General features: G+C 39.5%; 1 protein-coding gene across 1 annotated transcript; it reads left to right on the top strand.

The window, feature by feature from the left end:
* The first annotated feature begins 7432 nt into the window (after window positions 1-7432).
* On the top strand, window positions 7433-12358 carry LOC138961068 (CD5 antigen-like). The gene is made up of 4 exons (XM_070332661.1): window positions 7433-7606; window positions 8320-8485; window positions 10998-11182; window positions 12342-12358. The coding sequence occupies exons 1-4, from the start codon at window positions 7474-7476 to the stop codon at window positions 12356-12358; spliced, it is 501 nt and encodes a 166-aa protein (XP_070188762.1). The 5' UTR covers window positions 7433-7473.
* The last annotated feature ends 2642 nt before the right edge of the window (window positions 12359-15000 follow it).

The following is a 15000-nucleotide window of genomic DNA, read 5'->3' on the forward strand; positions in this document are numbered from 1 at the left end:
GCTACAACATTATTTAATCACACAAAAACCGACTGTGTTTATCGCCTGACGAAGGGACTTGTACAACCTGGCCTGTCCTGACGTTGCTTGATCTTCTTGATCTTGATATGTTACGCCAACAGGTCCCAAGCTTGGGAATATACGTTTGCTAGATGCACACCATCACCCAGGAAATGACGCTGCAAATTCAGGTAACGTAAACTGTTTTCCAGCGGAAAACATAAAATCATGGTCCCAAAATACAACTCTAGGGGAGTCCACAGTGCCCTGCCGAAGCAACGCATTGACCTCCATAGCTGCGGCGTTGTATGATGGATCGAAACACACACACAGACAGACAGACACACACACACACACCACGACCCTCGTCTCGATTCCCCCCTCTACGTTAAAATATTTAGTCAAAACTTGACTAAATATAAAAACGGTATTACTTAACTTTAAAATCAGAATCTGTGACTGTGAAACATTGGTCCATTTCTCAGTTGTTTTTCAACAGTTTAAAATTCCTTTTTGAAGCTTTACTATTCTAATATTCAGCACAGAAGAGTTACCTGAAGTACTGTCCCCTGTCCTTTCAGACGAGCTTGTATCATTAAGGACCCAGTAAGCTTGTTGGAAGCAGTAATTGGTTCCACCAACGCATCCAACTCTTGATCAGATATCCTGGAATACACCATGCGTTGTACTTGTAGCATTCCATTTTCCCTGAAAATTGCCAAACACTTTTATTACTTGCGTTGTATCGATAAACGAAGCACAAGTAAGAAACAATAATAAAAGCAAAGAAAATAGCAACACGATATGCAAACATCTAACAAAGCCGAGCAAGCAGAATGACAGGTCTAATGAAAAACAAAGAGGTACCGATTCGGAAACAAGATCGCGATTCTTTCCTTCGCTGCACGACGCAAATCTTCTGTGACCTTTGACCAAACGTAGCTTCCACATTCGATCACCGTGCTCAGCTTAATATTTACAACAGAAAGCCGAGGGGGTGGAATACCGAGATGAACCTACAGAAATGTGCATCCCCAAACCTGACATATTTATCCCAACATTTAATGAACTCCAAAACACAGAAAGTTGCTTTCAGTTTCACACGCCATCTTTGATTGCCACTGCCAGTGGTTATCAAACCGGGACCCGGTACCCGTGTTTCAAAGATCACGCATTGTTTCTTCCATTAAGTCACAAATGAACAAGCAAACAAAACGTTGCTTACCTTCTTAAAACTTCTTCTGGCTCATTACCAGACTGCAACAAATTGACGCAATGGCGGGTTGGCGATCCTGTCAAGGGATATCTATGGTCTGATCCAGTGGCGTCGCTATTTTGGAAGTGCATGGCGCAAACCGGAAGTAGTATCTCCACGAGATTGTCGCTTTGCATGTCGTACATTTTCCGATTCAAGTTCTAATTTGTTTCAGCTGCATTTATTAAATGCAGCTGCATTTAAAAATAAATACAGCTGTATTTAAAAATAATTACACCTGTATCTAAAAATAATTACAGGTGTATTTATTTTTAAATACAGCTGTATTTACTATTAAATACAGGTGTAATTATTTTTAAATACAGCTGTATTTATTTTTAAATGCAGCTGTATTTAAAAATAATTACACCTGTATTTAATAATAAATACAGCTGTATATATTTTTAGATACAGGTGTAATTATTTTTAAATACAGCTGTATTTATGATTAAATACAGCTGTATTTAACATTAAATACAGCTGTATTTATTTTAAATTACAGCTGTAATAGTTATGAGCCAAACGGCTTTCCATACACAACCCCCTGCCCAGCAACGGTGGCAAAGACTGTGTGGGACCCAGCACGGAGATGATGCCTTGTAGCACACAGTGCCGTAAGATGGCTGCATTGTCATTGTTTTTCTTGTTACACCCCCGTGTAAAACGGGATGTACACGTTGCACTCTGTCTCTCTGTCTCTCTGTCTGACTGTCTGCCCAACTTAGATAACATCTCTAATACGTATTCTTTTCCATTCAGAATGGTTGTACTTTATGATAGTAGTAGTAGTAGTAGTAGTAGTAGTAGTAGTAGTAGTAGTAGTAGTAGTAGTAGTAGTAGTAGTAACAGACGCGCAATGGCCTAGTATATAAGACGCCGGCATCCCAAGCGGAAGGTCGTGGGTTCGAATCCCGGGGAAGACAGCTAGAGAGTTGAAAAAAATACACCCTCTCCCCCCCCCCCCCCCCCGACACAAAAGATGTATGAGACACACAGAGCCGCAAACTCAACGTTAACACTCTTCACCCATTGTCCCTTGCAGTGACGTCAGAAGCAGAGGTACGCTTGGTCGGAGGGTCTCGTGCGTCAGAAGGGAGACTGGAGGTGTTCGAGGCTGACCAATGGGGGACGATCTGCGACAGAAACTTCAGTTACAGTGACGCCAAGGTCGCCTGCCAAATGTTGGGCTATCAGTGAGTTGTCTCTTAAAGGCTGCCATATTCGTAGCGTTCATTAATTAATTCATATATTTTGATGAAGCAAGGAGACCACTTTCTCTTCTCAGCAGATTTAGTGGCCTTGACAGCTTTAGACGGGTTTACTTCCATCTTTTTTGCCATTGTACGCAACCGCGCTTTGACTGTCTCCGACGCCATCTTTGGTTTACGAAACGTCAACGGTCTGTGTTGACGGTCTAATAATAGCCCAAGTCCTGGAGAACTGTTGCTAAACAATGTAATAAAGAATTAATTATTTCTCGTAATTGGTAAGGACTTCAAACCTAAAACTTTGCAGGAAGCTTAATTTATACATCCCCGCAACGATGGGAAAAGCCCTGGAAGTAATTAAACTAATTAAATAGGACTATATGTCAGCCTTTAATGATATAGGGCAAGGCAAGGCAAAGCACATTAAATTCAGAAAACTCCAGGGTTACATGAATTTGAGGAAAAACATATACTACAAAAACAATACAATTATGGACCGGTGTCACGAACTGAAAACTCTGCCTGAACAATCCCTCTCAATGCGGTCAATGCGCATGCGCTAACATGGGGAAATTAATCAGGTCGTGAACAACCTAACCCTAACCCTAACCCTTACCCTAACCCTAATCCTAACCCTTACCCTAACCCATGGTTCGTTCGGTCAAAGGGTCGCATTTTTTAAGTCAAAGATTGGCGCATGCGCATTGACCGCATTGAGAGGGATTGTTCAGTTCGTGACACCGGCTCCTGATATGGACCACCTCCTGTTGTGACAAAGTGACGGTGTTAGAGCGCTCAACACAACTGATTTCATTCCCCGCATGGATATTTGTTTGTTTGTTTGTTTATTTGTTGCTTAACGTCCAGCCGACTACGCAGAGCCATATCAGGACGAGGAAGGGGGGGATGAAGGGGGCCACTTGTCAAGCGATTCCTGTTTACAAATGCACTAACCCATTACTTGTGTCCCAGCAGGCTTTAGTAAAACTAAATTAATACCTACTGGAAGATTACCAGTTTCCAGTATGTTAAAATAGGCTTAACCTATCTACTGCTGGACTTACATCAGAACACTAACAGATTAAACTATACATGAATTGCGAGACAAGCGGCAAGAGAAGAGATTTTTGGAAAAAATACAGGTGAATGAGCAAGAAAGCAGAAAAAAGAAAAGAATTCATGAAGAAAAAGAGAGCATGACAGACAGGAAAGAGGAACCAAAAATCTACCTAACAGCAAACTAGAAAGCTCCTGCGGTTCCAAAAACAGGAGGGGCCTTTAATTTCATAACCGCAGTGCCCCACTGCGGGACCCGCATGGATAACTTGCACGTGACGCTTATCGGTTAACTAAAGAGAGACCAACTACCAAGCGCAAAATGAAACTTCTTAGCAAAAAACAAGCTAGTACCAGCATAAAACAAAAAGTGATCCATATTCGGGCCCCTTCCCCAATTAGAGAAGTTATGGTATCGCCGAACAACGGAGTTACTAACACGAGGTAAGACAGGTGTGCGCGTGAAAAGTTTGAGTCTTATTCGAACATTACAAAATGATTCGTGAACACCGTAGAAAGTTGATCAAACCAAATGAAAGTGATGAAGGGAGGTAAATTGGCATCGTGGAGACATAGCTTTTCGTTAAATTGTCGACGATATTTACAATGTTTTGAATTGTGCTAGCAAACCCAGTCTGATCTGCGGGTCTGGTCATCATGCGTTGTTTTCGTAACTTCTGTATAAAATGATATAAACCTTCAGCAACGAACAAAAGAAAAGACAGAAAGGTTGGAAAAATGAAGAATTACGATACAAACGAACACAGGCAGAAGTAAAGGAAGAAGGAACAAAATGTGATCCAAATTTAATCAAAACGTCATCGTTTTCTCATTAGGATGAACAGGTAAGCAGCAATACCGAGATCGGTTCTTTTGATGATGACGATGCTGGTGCCGCTGACGATGATGGCAAAGATGACGACAATGATGACGACAATGATCATTAGGTGTCTTTCCATTCAGGCAAACCCCTGTAGTACTAGGAGCGGCATATCACTAAGTGCCAAAAGGTGCTCACAGAACAGAAGACGACTTTGTTTTACAATAAAAATGTTTCTAAACACGTGTGTCTGCTGACAATTGGTGTGTGTGTGGATGAATGTGCGAAGAGATAGTGGACATAATTTCGTGTGTCTGACTTGAACGGTTTTGAAGTTATCTTTGTTTAAAGTCAAAAATAACGCCAAAACCGGCCATCTGAAAAAGGACATCGTGATACCTCGTGTTTTGAATATGCCACAGAAAAATAACAAGAAGCACAAATGAATTGCATTTAGTTTGATTGAATGCCTGAAACATCGCTTTACAGACGAGACCAAACGTCAAATCTAAATCTCGAGAGAATTTTTTTTTTTCGATAACCGAATTTTAAGGTGTCGCACGCAAGATGTGTCGTCATCACGGCATACATTTTTCAATCGCAGATATTTACTAAATTTCTTTTTCAAAAACTCTGGAATTGATGTCGACACGTCAAGCGATAACGGTGTATCAAACTGCTGTCTTTCAAGTAATCCAGCAAAGACTGCAGAACTTTTGAACAGCATTTTTGAAAACGATTTGAAAATTTCGTCATATCTTGCGTGCGACAAAATGTTCGGTAATTAACGGTTATTTTCTTTTAAAAACAAAATTTACATGTACAAAGATCTACTTCATTTACGGAACCACGTGACACATTCTGTGTTCAAAATTTGTGAAGAAATCACGAACCACGATTGCGCTATCAAGTGTTGAAATTATGTCGTCAACATCTTTTCAGGTCTTGCGTGCGACACCTTCTTGCGTTCAACATAAAATGTCACTACCTTATCGAGTTTAATGGGAAAACTAACTATTTGTTGTCTTAGTTTAATCTTCTTAATTAAAAGCGTAATAAAACCGAACTTCCAAGATGAATTTTAATTGAGATTAGCGAAAGAGCGGGCACGCAAGTCGACCTTAAAGTAAAAGAATGATAACACGAGCGTTTGTCGTGTTGTCTTGCGTGCAACACATTGTCCAAAAAGGAAAATGTATATTTTTCTCAGACGTTTTTTAAGTTGAAACCTTGAAACTTCACACACATTTGGGGTTTAATCGCCCCCATGCATGGTAAAAGTCTTGTTGACCCTTGTCAGATTTCAAGGTCACGGCTGGGTCACATGTGGTTCAGAAAACGGATGAAACATATTTTTTCAGAGATTTTTGAAGCTAGAACCTTCAAACTTCAAACAACGCTTTTGCTTAATGATTGTTCAACATGGAGAATTCAAGGTTGATCCTTGAGAAATGTGAAGGTCATAGCAGGGTCTCGTGTGGGTAAAAATTAGATTGTTCGGACACTGCATGTAGCATGGAACGACAAAACATAAGTCATGTCACATTAAAATTTTCAGATATCAGTACATTTACAAATGGACAACACCAGCAAACATGAACCAAGTCTGGTCGACCTTAGTCAAATGTCAAGGTCAAAGTGGCGTTATGGTTTGGGTAAAAAAAAAGGAAATTGTATTGAACTTCAATTTATATAAAACCAAAGTCTGGTTGATCTGTTTTAAGATTTAAGGTCAAATCTGTTATTTAAGGTCAAATCAAATAGAAATTTGTTGATGCTTAAATCTTTGAAACTTCCAACAGGTTTGAGGTTTGACAACTTCTGGACTTTGAAATCTGGTATGGTTGATCCTGGTAATATTAATTGGTCAAAACATCAAGATCAACAATTATAAAATAAGCACTTTCACCAATGTCAAGTGAGCAATAGCAGCAAACGTGAGTCTTATAAAGATTATCACTTTTTGTGTGACCTCAACTTGACCCCTCTGAATGCTCTCAATCATGGAAATTGACCACACTTTGATTATAACCAAACAACATCAAAACTTTGGAATGTGTGAAGTTTCAAAGGTGTTGCTTAAAAGGCGTTCGTGAAAATGACAATTGTATGTGTCTGACTTCAATGCGACCCCGCTGCGACCTTGACGTTTGATTTTATCAACCAGACTTTCATCATGTGTGAATGACTTCAAACACTATAAAACTAGTTGAAGAAATTGACAATTTTTCAAAGTTTAAGCCAGATGGCACTGCTGTGACCTTGAAATTTGACAAACATTAACCAGGCGGTCACCTTTTTTAGAAAATATCCTTAAAGGATCTTTAACCTTACTGTGACCTTGGAATTTGATGAGGTTTAATTTAACTTGCGTAGTGTGCCAAGTTTCAAGGCCCTAGCTTCAAAAACATATGAGAAAACCTCATTGAAAAATGTATGTTTGACCTCAACGTGACCCTGCTGTGACCTTGACTTTTTCAACCAGACTTTAATCGTGTGTGAACATTATACACTAGAACTGTGTGTATTTTCAAAGCTCGTGCTATAAACGCGCTGAATAAATTGAAAATATTCCACATTTGGATCAGATGTGACCCCGCTGTGACCTTGAACTTTGACAAAGATTAACCAGCAGGTCACTTTTAATGAGGTTTTATAAAAATGCTGAAAGTATGTGAAGTATGTAAAGTCTAACTGATCTAGTATTAAAACATGTAAGACGTGACAACGACAATTTTCCAGTTTGCAAAGGAAATTTAACCTCGCTGTGACCTTGAAATTCAATGTTGTTTAATGTGATGTGCACCATACCTGGAGGTCATTATACTTTGGTTGTGTGCCAAGTTTCAAAGCCCTAGCTTTAAACACGTGCGAGATAACCTTAATGCTATGACTCAGTGCCGTTTTGAATGATATAACGAACAAAATTATCGTTATTTGTAAAATCATTTGGGTAAATTTATCTTTTCTTTTCGTAATTGGGTTCCAGCATCTGTTGTCTTAACAAAAATCACAATATCAGTCGTGTTTGTCAACTTTTATTTTTTAGCCCCTTTGTCCGCTTTTCGTGCGCACCTTTTGGCACTTAGTCATATCACGGGGAGGGGAAAGGACCCATCTACAACTTCGATCTCATGTGCATGGGAACGGAGAAGGACATCTTCCATTGCCCCGGCGCTCTCATGGCTGACGTCAACATGGAATGTCGTCACGACAATGACGTCAGCATCGACTGCGAGCCTATGAAACCAAGGACTGCACGTATAGGTTGGTTTGAACATACCATAAAAGAGAGAAAGTTCATCCTCATGTATAGGTTTCTAATGCACAACGCAACTACACACTCAAAGCATTTCACCCGTGGTCAAGAAGTGTTCAATATTAACTCTGTCCATCAACAATTTGGTTATATCTTCTGAACATGCAATTACATTTTAAGGAATGAATTAAATATGTAAAGTCAATTTGATTGCTTTTCACCGCGATTTGTTTCACCACACTACCACATTTCTCACTGTATGTAAAGTTATGTACCTTTCATCAGATTTCTTGAATTCGGGACCCTCTTCTTTAATCTATTCTCACACGTTAAAAAAACCCAAAAAGGGATCTATCTTCACACGTTCATAATTGCATTTGTCATCTTAAAACACGGTTCTTGTTAGCTATAACTTTACCAGTCGACGTGGAATTCTCCTGATATTTTGGCCAGAAGATCCATCAAAGATATATGCACAGCCTGGCGGTCACCTTACGATTATATATTTTTTCAGATGATACGACGAAGTCACCGAGAGAGACTTGGGAGAAGTGACACAATGTTTTTTGTGACGTCTTCTCCAACTAGATTTTGCTTATGACGTCAGATATGTCATTTTGGAATACAGGGCCTAGACTAGAAGTCTTGGTTTATTTAGTCGGTGTCGTTTCTCATTAACATCATACCGACATGCTTTTCTTTTTCATTATGTTCTCCTCAGATTCCGCGCTAAAGGTGATAGCAGCCCGCCTGTCCGGGGGATCCAGACCCACGAAGGGACGACTGGAGGTACAGGTTAACAACAGTACATGGGGAACTGTCTGTGACGACCATTTTGACACCAAAGACGCAATTGTTGCCTGCAGAATGCTGAACATGATTAAAGGGTCAGTCTTTCTTTATATTGGAACAAAAAGCGAAGTTAAAAAAAAAAAAAAGAAACAAGTCGCGTAAGGCGAAAAGACAACATTTAGTCAAGCTCAGTCAAACTCACAGAATGAAACTGAACGCAAAGCATTTTTTCTGCAAGACCGTACACTCTTAGCATCGTCTGTCCACCGCTCGTGGCAAAGGCAGTGAAATTAACAATACAGAAAAGCGCGGTAGCGGTTGCGCTGAGGAGGATAGCCCGCTTTTCAATATCTCAATTGTTTTTAACTCTCTGAACGTGGTTTTAATCCAAACATATCATATCTATATGTTTTTTGAAACAAGAACGGACAAGGAATAAGATGAAATTGTTTTTAAATCGATTTCGGAAATTTCATTTTAATCATAATTTTTATATTTTTAATTTTCAGAGCTTGTTTTGAATCCGAATATAACATAATTATATGTATTTTGAATCAGAAAATGATGCAAAATACGATAAACGTAATTTTGGATCGTTTTATAGAAAAATAATTTTAATTACAATTTTCAGATTTTTAATGACCAAAGTCATCAAGTAAATGTTAAGTCTCCAAGCTGAAATGCAATACCAAAGTCCGGCCTTCGTCGAAGATTGCTTTGCCAAAATTTCAATCAATTTGATTGAAAAATGAGGGTGTGACAGTGCCGCTTCAACTTTTAGAAAATGCTGGATTATCGAAAAAATTCAAAATATTCTGGGGATATCATACCCAGGAACTCTCATGAAAAATGTCATACAGATCGGTCCAGTAGTTTACTCTGAATCGCTCTACACACACACACACACACACACACACACACACACACACACACACATACACCACGACCCTCGTCTCGATTCCCCCCCTCTATGTTAAAACATTTAGTCAAAACTTGACTAAATGTAAAAACACGTTGAGTCCAAATTGCTGCCAGGACGCACTTTTTAGGGTGGTTTTCACAAAGTGGCTAAAAATCTTAAACGTACTTCAATAGAGATGACACCATGTTCTATTTTAACTCACATTGGGAAGTCTAATAGTTTAGTTTGTTTGTTTATGCTTTACTGTGTACACGATCATGTGCAGCACCACTATTGTGTCCAGGCTTTTGCAGGGGGATAAGAGCAGCCCTCCGCTTGGACACACCAACAGTCAACAGTTCTGTGCAGATTTGGAATCTTTTGGTTCAATTACATTCGCACATTGACATAGCCTACTAGGTAGGGCTCACTTACAAAAGTAAATGCGCAAACAAATCGTACAAAGCTACCAGTCTCAATGCTTGTGTGTATCTGTTCACCTGCAATAAAACACATATCCCATGTAAAGGCCTGCTCAAGTCTGTGATGATTGACTAGAATGTGTGCACCGGTATAAATAGATCTTCATATTAGACTTCCGTTCTTCTCAAAATATGTTTGTTTTTGGTTTTTGCTTGTTTGTTTGGTTGTTCGTTCGTTTGGTTGTTTGTTTGTTTGTTCGTTCGTTTGGTTGTTCGTTCGTTTGGTTGTTTGTTTGGTTGTTCGTTTGGTTGTTTGGTTGTTCGTTTGTTTGGTTGTTCGTTTGTTTGGTTGTTCGTTTGTTTTGTTGTTCGTTTGTTTGGTTGTTTGTTTGTTTGGTTGTTCGTTTGTTTGGTTGTTTGTTGGTTTGCTTGTTTAGTTGTTCGTTTGGTTGTTCGTTTGGTTGTTCGTTTGTTTGGTTGTTTGTTTGGTTGTTCGTTTGTTTGGTTGTTTGTTTGTTTGCTTGTTTGGTTGTTCGTTCGTTTGGTTGTTTGTTTGTTTGTTCGTTCGTTTGGTTGTTCGTTCGTTTGGTTGTTTGTTTGGTTGTTCGTTTGGTTGTTTGGTTGTTCGTTTGTTTGGTTGTTCGTTTGTTTGGTTGTTCGTTTGTTTTGTTGTTCGTTTGTTTGGTTGTTTGTTTGTTTGGTTGTTCGTTTGTTTGGTTGTTCGTTGGTTTGCTTGTTTAGTTGTTCGTTTGGTTGTTCGTTTGGTTGTTCGTTTGTTTGGTTGTTTGTTTGGTTGTTCGTTTGTTTGGTTGTTTGCTTGTTTGGTTGTTCGTTCGTTTGGTTGTTTGTTTGGTTGTTCGTTCGTTTGGTTGTTTGTTTGGTTGTTCGTTTGGTTGTTCGTTTGTTTGGTTGTTCATTCATTTGGTTGTTTGTTTGGTTGTTCGTTTGTTTGGTTGTTCGTTTGTTTGGTTGTTCGTTTGTTTTGTTGTTCGTTTGTTTGGTTGTTTGTTTGTTTGGTTGTTCGTTTGTTTGGTTGTTCGTTGGTTTGCTTGTTTGGTTGTTCGTTTGTTTGGTTGTTCATTTGTTTGGTTGTTCGTTTGTTTGGTTGTTCGTTTGCGTCACCGTAGATTAAAACCAGTACTGAGATCTTTATATAAGAATTCCATTCTTCGCAATATTGTTTTGTTGTTTGTTTGTTTGCGTTACTGTAGATTGCAACCAGCACACAGATCCTTAGATTAGACTTCTATTCTTCTAAATGCATGTCTGTTTGCGTCACCGTAGATTTGAACCTGTACTGGTCAAGGACTATAACTCCACTGGACAGAGAGGTCCTGTGCTTCTGGATGACCTTTACTGCAGTGGTGTCGAGAATGACCTTGACCTCTGCAAGCACCGGCCCGTGGGGCATCACAGCTGTAACCATTATGAGGACGTGGGCATTGACTGTCAGCCGGCTGGTCTCAACGGTCAGTGTTTGAATGAAGAGAGAGAGAGAGGGAGAGAGAGAGAGAAAGAGAGAGAGAGAGAGAAAGAGGGAGAGAGAGAGAGAGAGAGAGAAAAAAAGAGAGAGAGACAGAGAGAGAGAGATAGAGAGAAAGAGGGAGAGAGAGAGAGAGAGAGAAAGAGAGAGGCAGAGAGAGAAGGCGAAGGCGAATTTTTATTGCATCAAACACAATGTGTATGTACAAGGGGGAGAAATAGTTAGCATGTGAACAAAGTGGACTTGACCGTCCGGAAGCAAGGCAACTTAAAATCAACACCTAGCACAAGAAGTAAAAACAGAGAAGAAAAAAAAATACAGTAAGATGAAGACAAGGATTTTGGGTTGTACGATCATACCGGTCTATTTCACAATTGATTTCTCTTTGTCTAAACGCGTAGAACACATAATTTGACAATGCAATCAGTCGTAATTTGTTGTCAGTCTGTAAAATACACAACGATGAGTTGGAGAACTGGTCAAGGTCAAAACAAGCACCAATGTACTTTTGACGGATTGCATTGTAAGCTGGGCATTTAAACAGGAAGTGGTTTTCATTTTCTTCAGTTGATTTACAAAATGTACAATTTCTGGATTCAGCGCACTCGGGATTATAGCGCAGTTTATTTACCTTCAATGGTGTAATGCCCAGTCTGAACTTTGTGTACATTTTGCGTATGTACTGGTTTTCAATGACACCCAGATACTTTTCTTTTTCAAGTTCTCCTTTAAACATCCTGTATACATCAAATCTCACACTTGTATCAAGTTTACAGTGCCAGTTTTGCTCAAAGCAGTCTTGCAGACGTTGCTGTAATGTTCTAATAAACGCACATTCCCTACCTACAGACCCGTTCAACCACACATCTCCAAATCCATTCATGCAAAGGAGGCATTTAACTTGTGAGACCCAATTCTGTTTTCCCCTTTCAACTGCGTTTTTTAACATGATGTATGACATCTTTGCATATCTCGAATCCGGCATACAGTTAAGTCTCAACCAGTACTTTACGCTTCGGATATTTGCTAGGATTGACAAAGTGCATCTTCCAAGTTCCCCATACACCATCTGGTTTGGACTGTTTGACGAGATCCCGAGTAATCTTTTACAGGCATACATGTGAACCTTTTCAATCTGTGAACAGTCAAAACATCCCCATAGTTCTGAGCCATAGAGCAAGATGGGAGCAATTTGCGCATCAAATAATTTGAAAAATATGTCCATGTCGTGGCATCCTATATTCCATAAGACTTTAAAAATTTCAATGACACCTTGTTTGGCTCTGGTGATTGCGTCATTGAAAGAGAGATTCAAACGGGCTTGGGTTGTGAATGTCAGACCGAGATACTTGTAAGAGCTAGCACTTGATACTTGCGCGTTTCCGTAGAACCATTTCTCACTTTTGGCTAAATGACCACCGTTTCGAAAAACAACGACATTGGTTTTATTCATGTTTAGCCTTAACCCAAGACGCCTTGAAACGTTATGTAAGATGTTCAGTTGGTTTTGCAAACCCACTATGGACGATGATAGCAGTGCAATGTCGTCAGCGAACATCAAAAGAAACAGTTCGATCTCGCCGGGAAGCATTTGAATTCCGTGTCTGCCCTTACATATTATTTCCGAGGCAAGTTCGTTTATAAGAAACGAAAAAAGCGTTGGGCTCGCTAGACAGCCCTGCTTCAGGCCTTGTAGGCATTCAAAATAATCAGTATTGCCAGAGTTACATCGGACGCAAGAGAGAACAGATGAGTACATTGACCTAAGCATGTTAAACATTCTTCCTTTTACACCAATCTTTAATAACACATTCCACAAAACATCCCTTTTAACGGTGTCAAACGCCTTTTGAAAGTCCACAAAAGCAACATATAACTTCTTTTTTAGTTGAAGCTGCTTGGTAACTGCTGCATAAAGAGTGAACATGTGGTCAATTGTGGAGTAATTTTTTCTAAAACCCGCCTGTGACTCAGAGAGAATGTTGTTTTCCTCAGCCCACGCTGTCAAACGGGCATTCATAATACTGGTATACAACTTGCTCACACAACTTAACAAAGAGACGCCTCTATAATTGTCAGGGTTCTCATCATCTCCTTTCTTAAATATTGGTTGAATGATTGCCTTTGCCCAATCTGAAGGGAAGTCACCAGTCCTAAAAAGGTCGTTAAACAACGTCAAAAGATAGGGGACGATTGTGTCACCTGTGGTTTTTGAGTCACTTGAGAAAAAGTGACTCTATGTAATCGGTCAGTGTTAGTCTGTCCGGCCGGCCGTCCGTAGACACCACCTTAACGTTGGACTTTTCTCGGAAACTATCAAAGCGATCGGGCTCATATTTTGTTTAGTCGTGACCTCCAATGACCTCTACACTTTAACGATGGTTTCGTTGACCTTTGACCTTTTTCAAGGTCACAGGTCAGCGTCAAAGGAAAAATTAGACATTTTATATCTTTGACAAAGTTCATCGGATGTGATTGAAACTTTGTAGGATTATTCTTTACATCAAAGTATTTACATCTGTAGCCTTTTACGAACGTTATCAGAAAAACAAGGGAGATAACTAGCCTTTTCTGTTCGGCAACACACAACTTAACGTTGGGCTTTTCTCGGAAGCTATAAAAGTGACTGGGCTCAAATTTTATGTGAACGTGACTCCCAGTGACCTCTACACTTTGACGTCTGCTTTGGTGACCTTTGACCTTTTTCAAGGTCACAGGTATGTCTTGAAGGAAAACAATTGAAATATCATATCTCTGAAACTATTCATCGGATTTGATTCAAACTTTATAGGATTATTCTTTACATCAAATTATTTACATCTGTAGCTTTTTACAAACGTTATCGGAAACACAGGGGAGATAACTAGCCTTTCCTGTTCGTCAACACACAACTTAACGTTGGGCTTTTCTCGTAAACTATAAAAGTGACACAGCTCTAAGAGTAACAAATGTTAGTGTGTCTGATGATTGCTTCGAAAAAAAATTAATGATGCTAGTTTATGTGAATTAAGTTATTGATGGGGTTTGTTTATGTGAGATTAATGAGAGTATTTTTAATGCCAAGGTAAATATTTTGTTGCTTGATCCATGCAATCTCATTCTTCAGGTATGCATTGTGTTGTGAATAGCAATTTCTTCCTGTCCATCTGATGCCTCATATAATATTCAGAACTGCGAAAGTGACTCGATCGAGCGTTTGCTCTTCTTGTTAAGAGATCATTTAAAACCCCATCTGGTCCCGCTGCTTTCCCTTTTTTTAAGCCACTTAAAGCAGTCCTCACTTCTTCTTCGGTAATATCACTGTTGAGAATGTCGCAGTCAAGTTCGTTTTCTTCTTCAGTGTCAGTATGGTCATGTTCTTGAACATGCCTTCTATCATCCTCGTTAAGTACTTTCTTAAAATGATCATACCATGCCTGATTGTCAATAGTTCCTGCGGGTTTACGTTTCCTCCTGAATTTCTTTATCTCCTTCCAAAATGCATGAGAGTCAGAAATATTCAACAGCAGGCTATTCACTCTATTTTGTTTATGACTGTCTTTTTTCTGTTTGAGCACTTTGGAGTATGACTTTCTCTCCGTTAGGTATAACCCCTTTAACCTGTCTTTCTCTTGTCCTGTCTTTTCCTTTTTGTACATCCGAAATGCCTTGCGTGTTTGTCTTTTTAATTTTCGGCATTCAGAATCGAACCACTTGTTGTTTTCGGAGATTAAAGGTGAGTCATTTTTAAACACCCTTTCCATTGGTTTGGCAGCGTCTTTCAAAGCACACGTAAACAACTCCACTGACCCCTCTGCGTCCTCT

Source organism: Littorina saxatilis, linkage group LG3, assembly GCF_037325665.1.
Source record: "Littorina saxatilis isolate snail1 linkage group LG3, US_GU_Lsax_2.0, whole genome shotgun sequence".
NCBI lineage: Eukaryota > Metazoa > Mollusca > Gastropoda > Littorinimorpha > Littorinidae > Littorina > Littorina saxatilis.

Coding starts and splice junctions, on each gene's coding strand:
- LOC138961068 (XM_070332661.1), top strand. CDS start 7,474: ATGTGCATGGGAACGGAGAAGGACATCTTCCATTGCCCCGGCGCTCTC. Junction 7,607..8,319: donor ACCAAGGACTGCACGTATAG/GTTGGTTTGAAC, acceptor TGTTCTCCTCAG/ATTCCGCGCTAAAGGTGATA. Junction 8,486..10,997: donor ATGCTGAACATGATTAAAGG/GTCAGTCTTTCT, acceptor GCGTCACCGTAG/ATTTGAACCTGTACTGGTCA.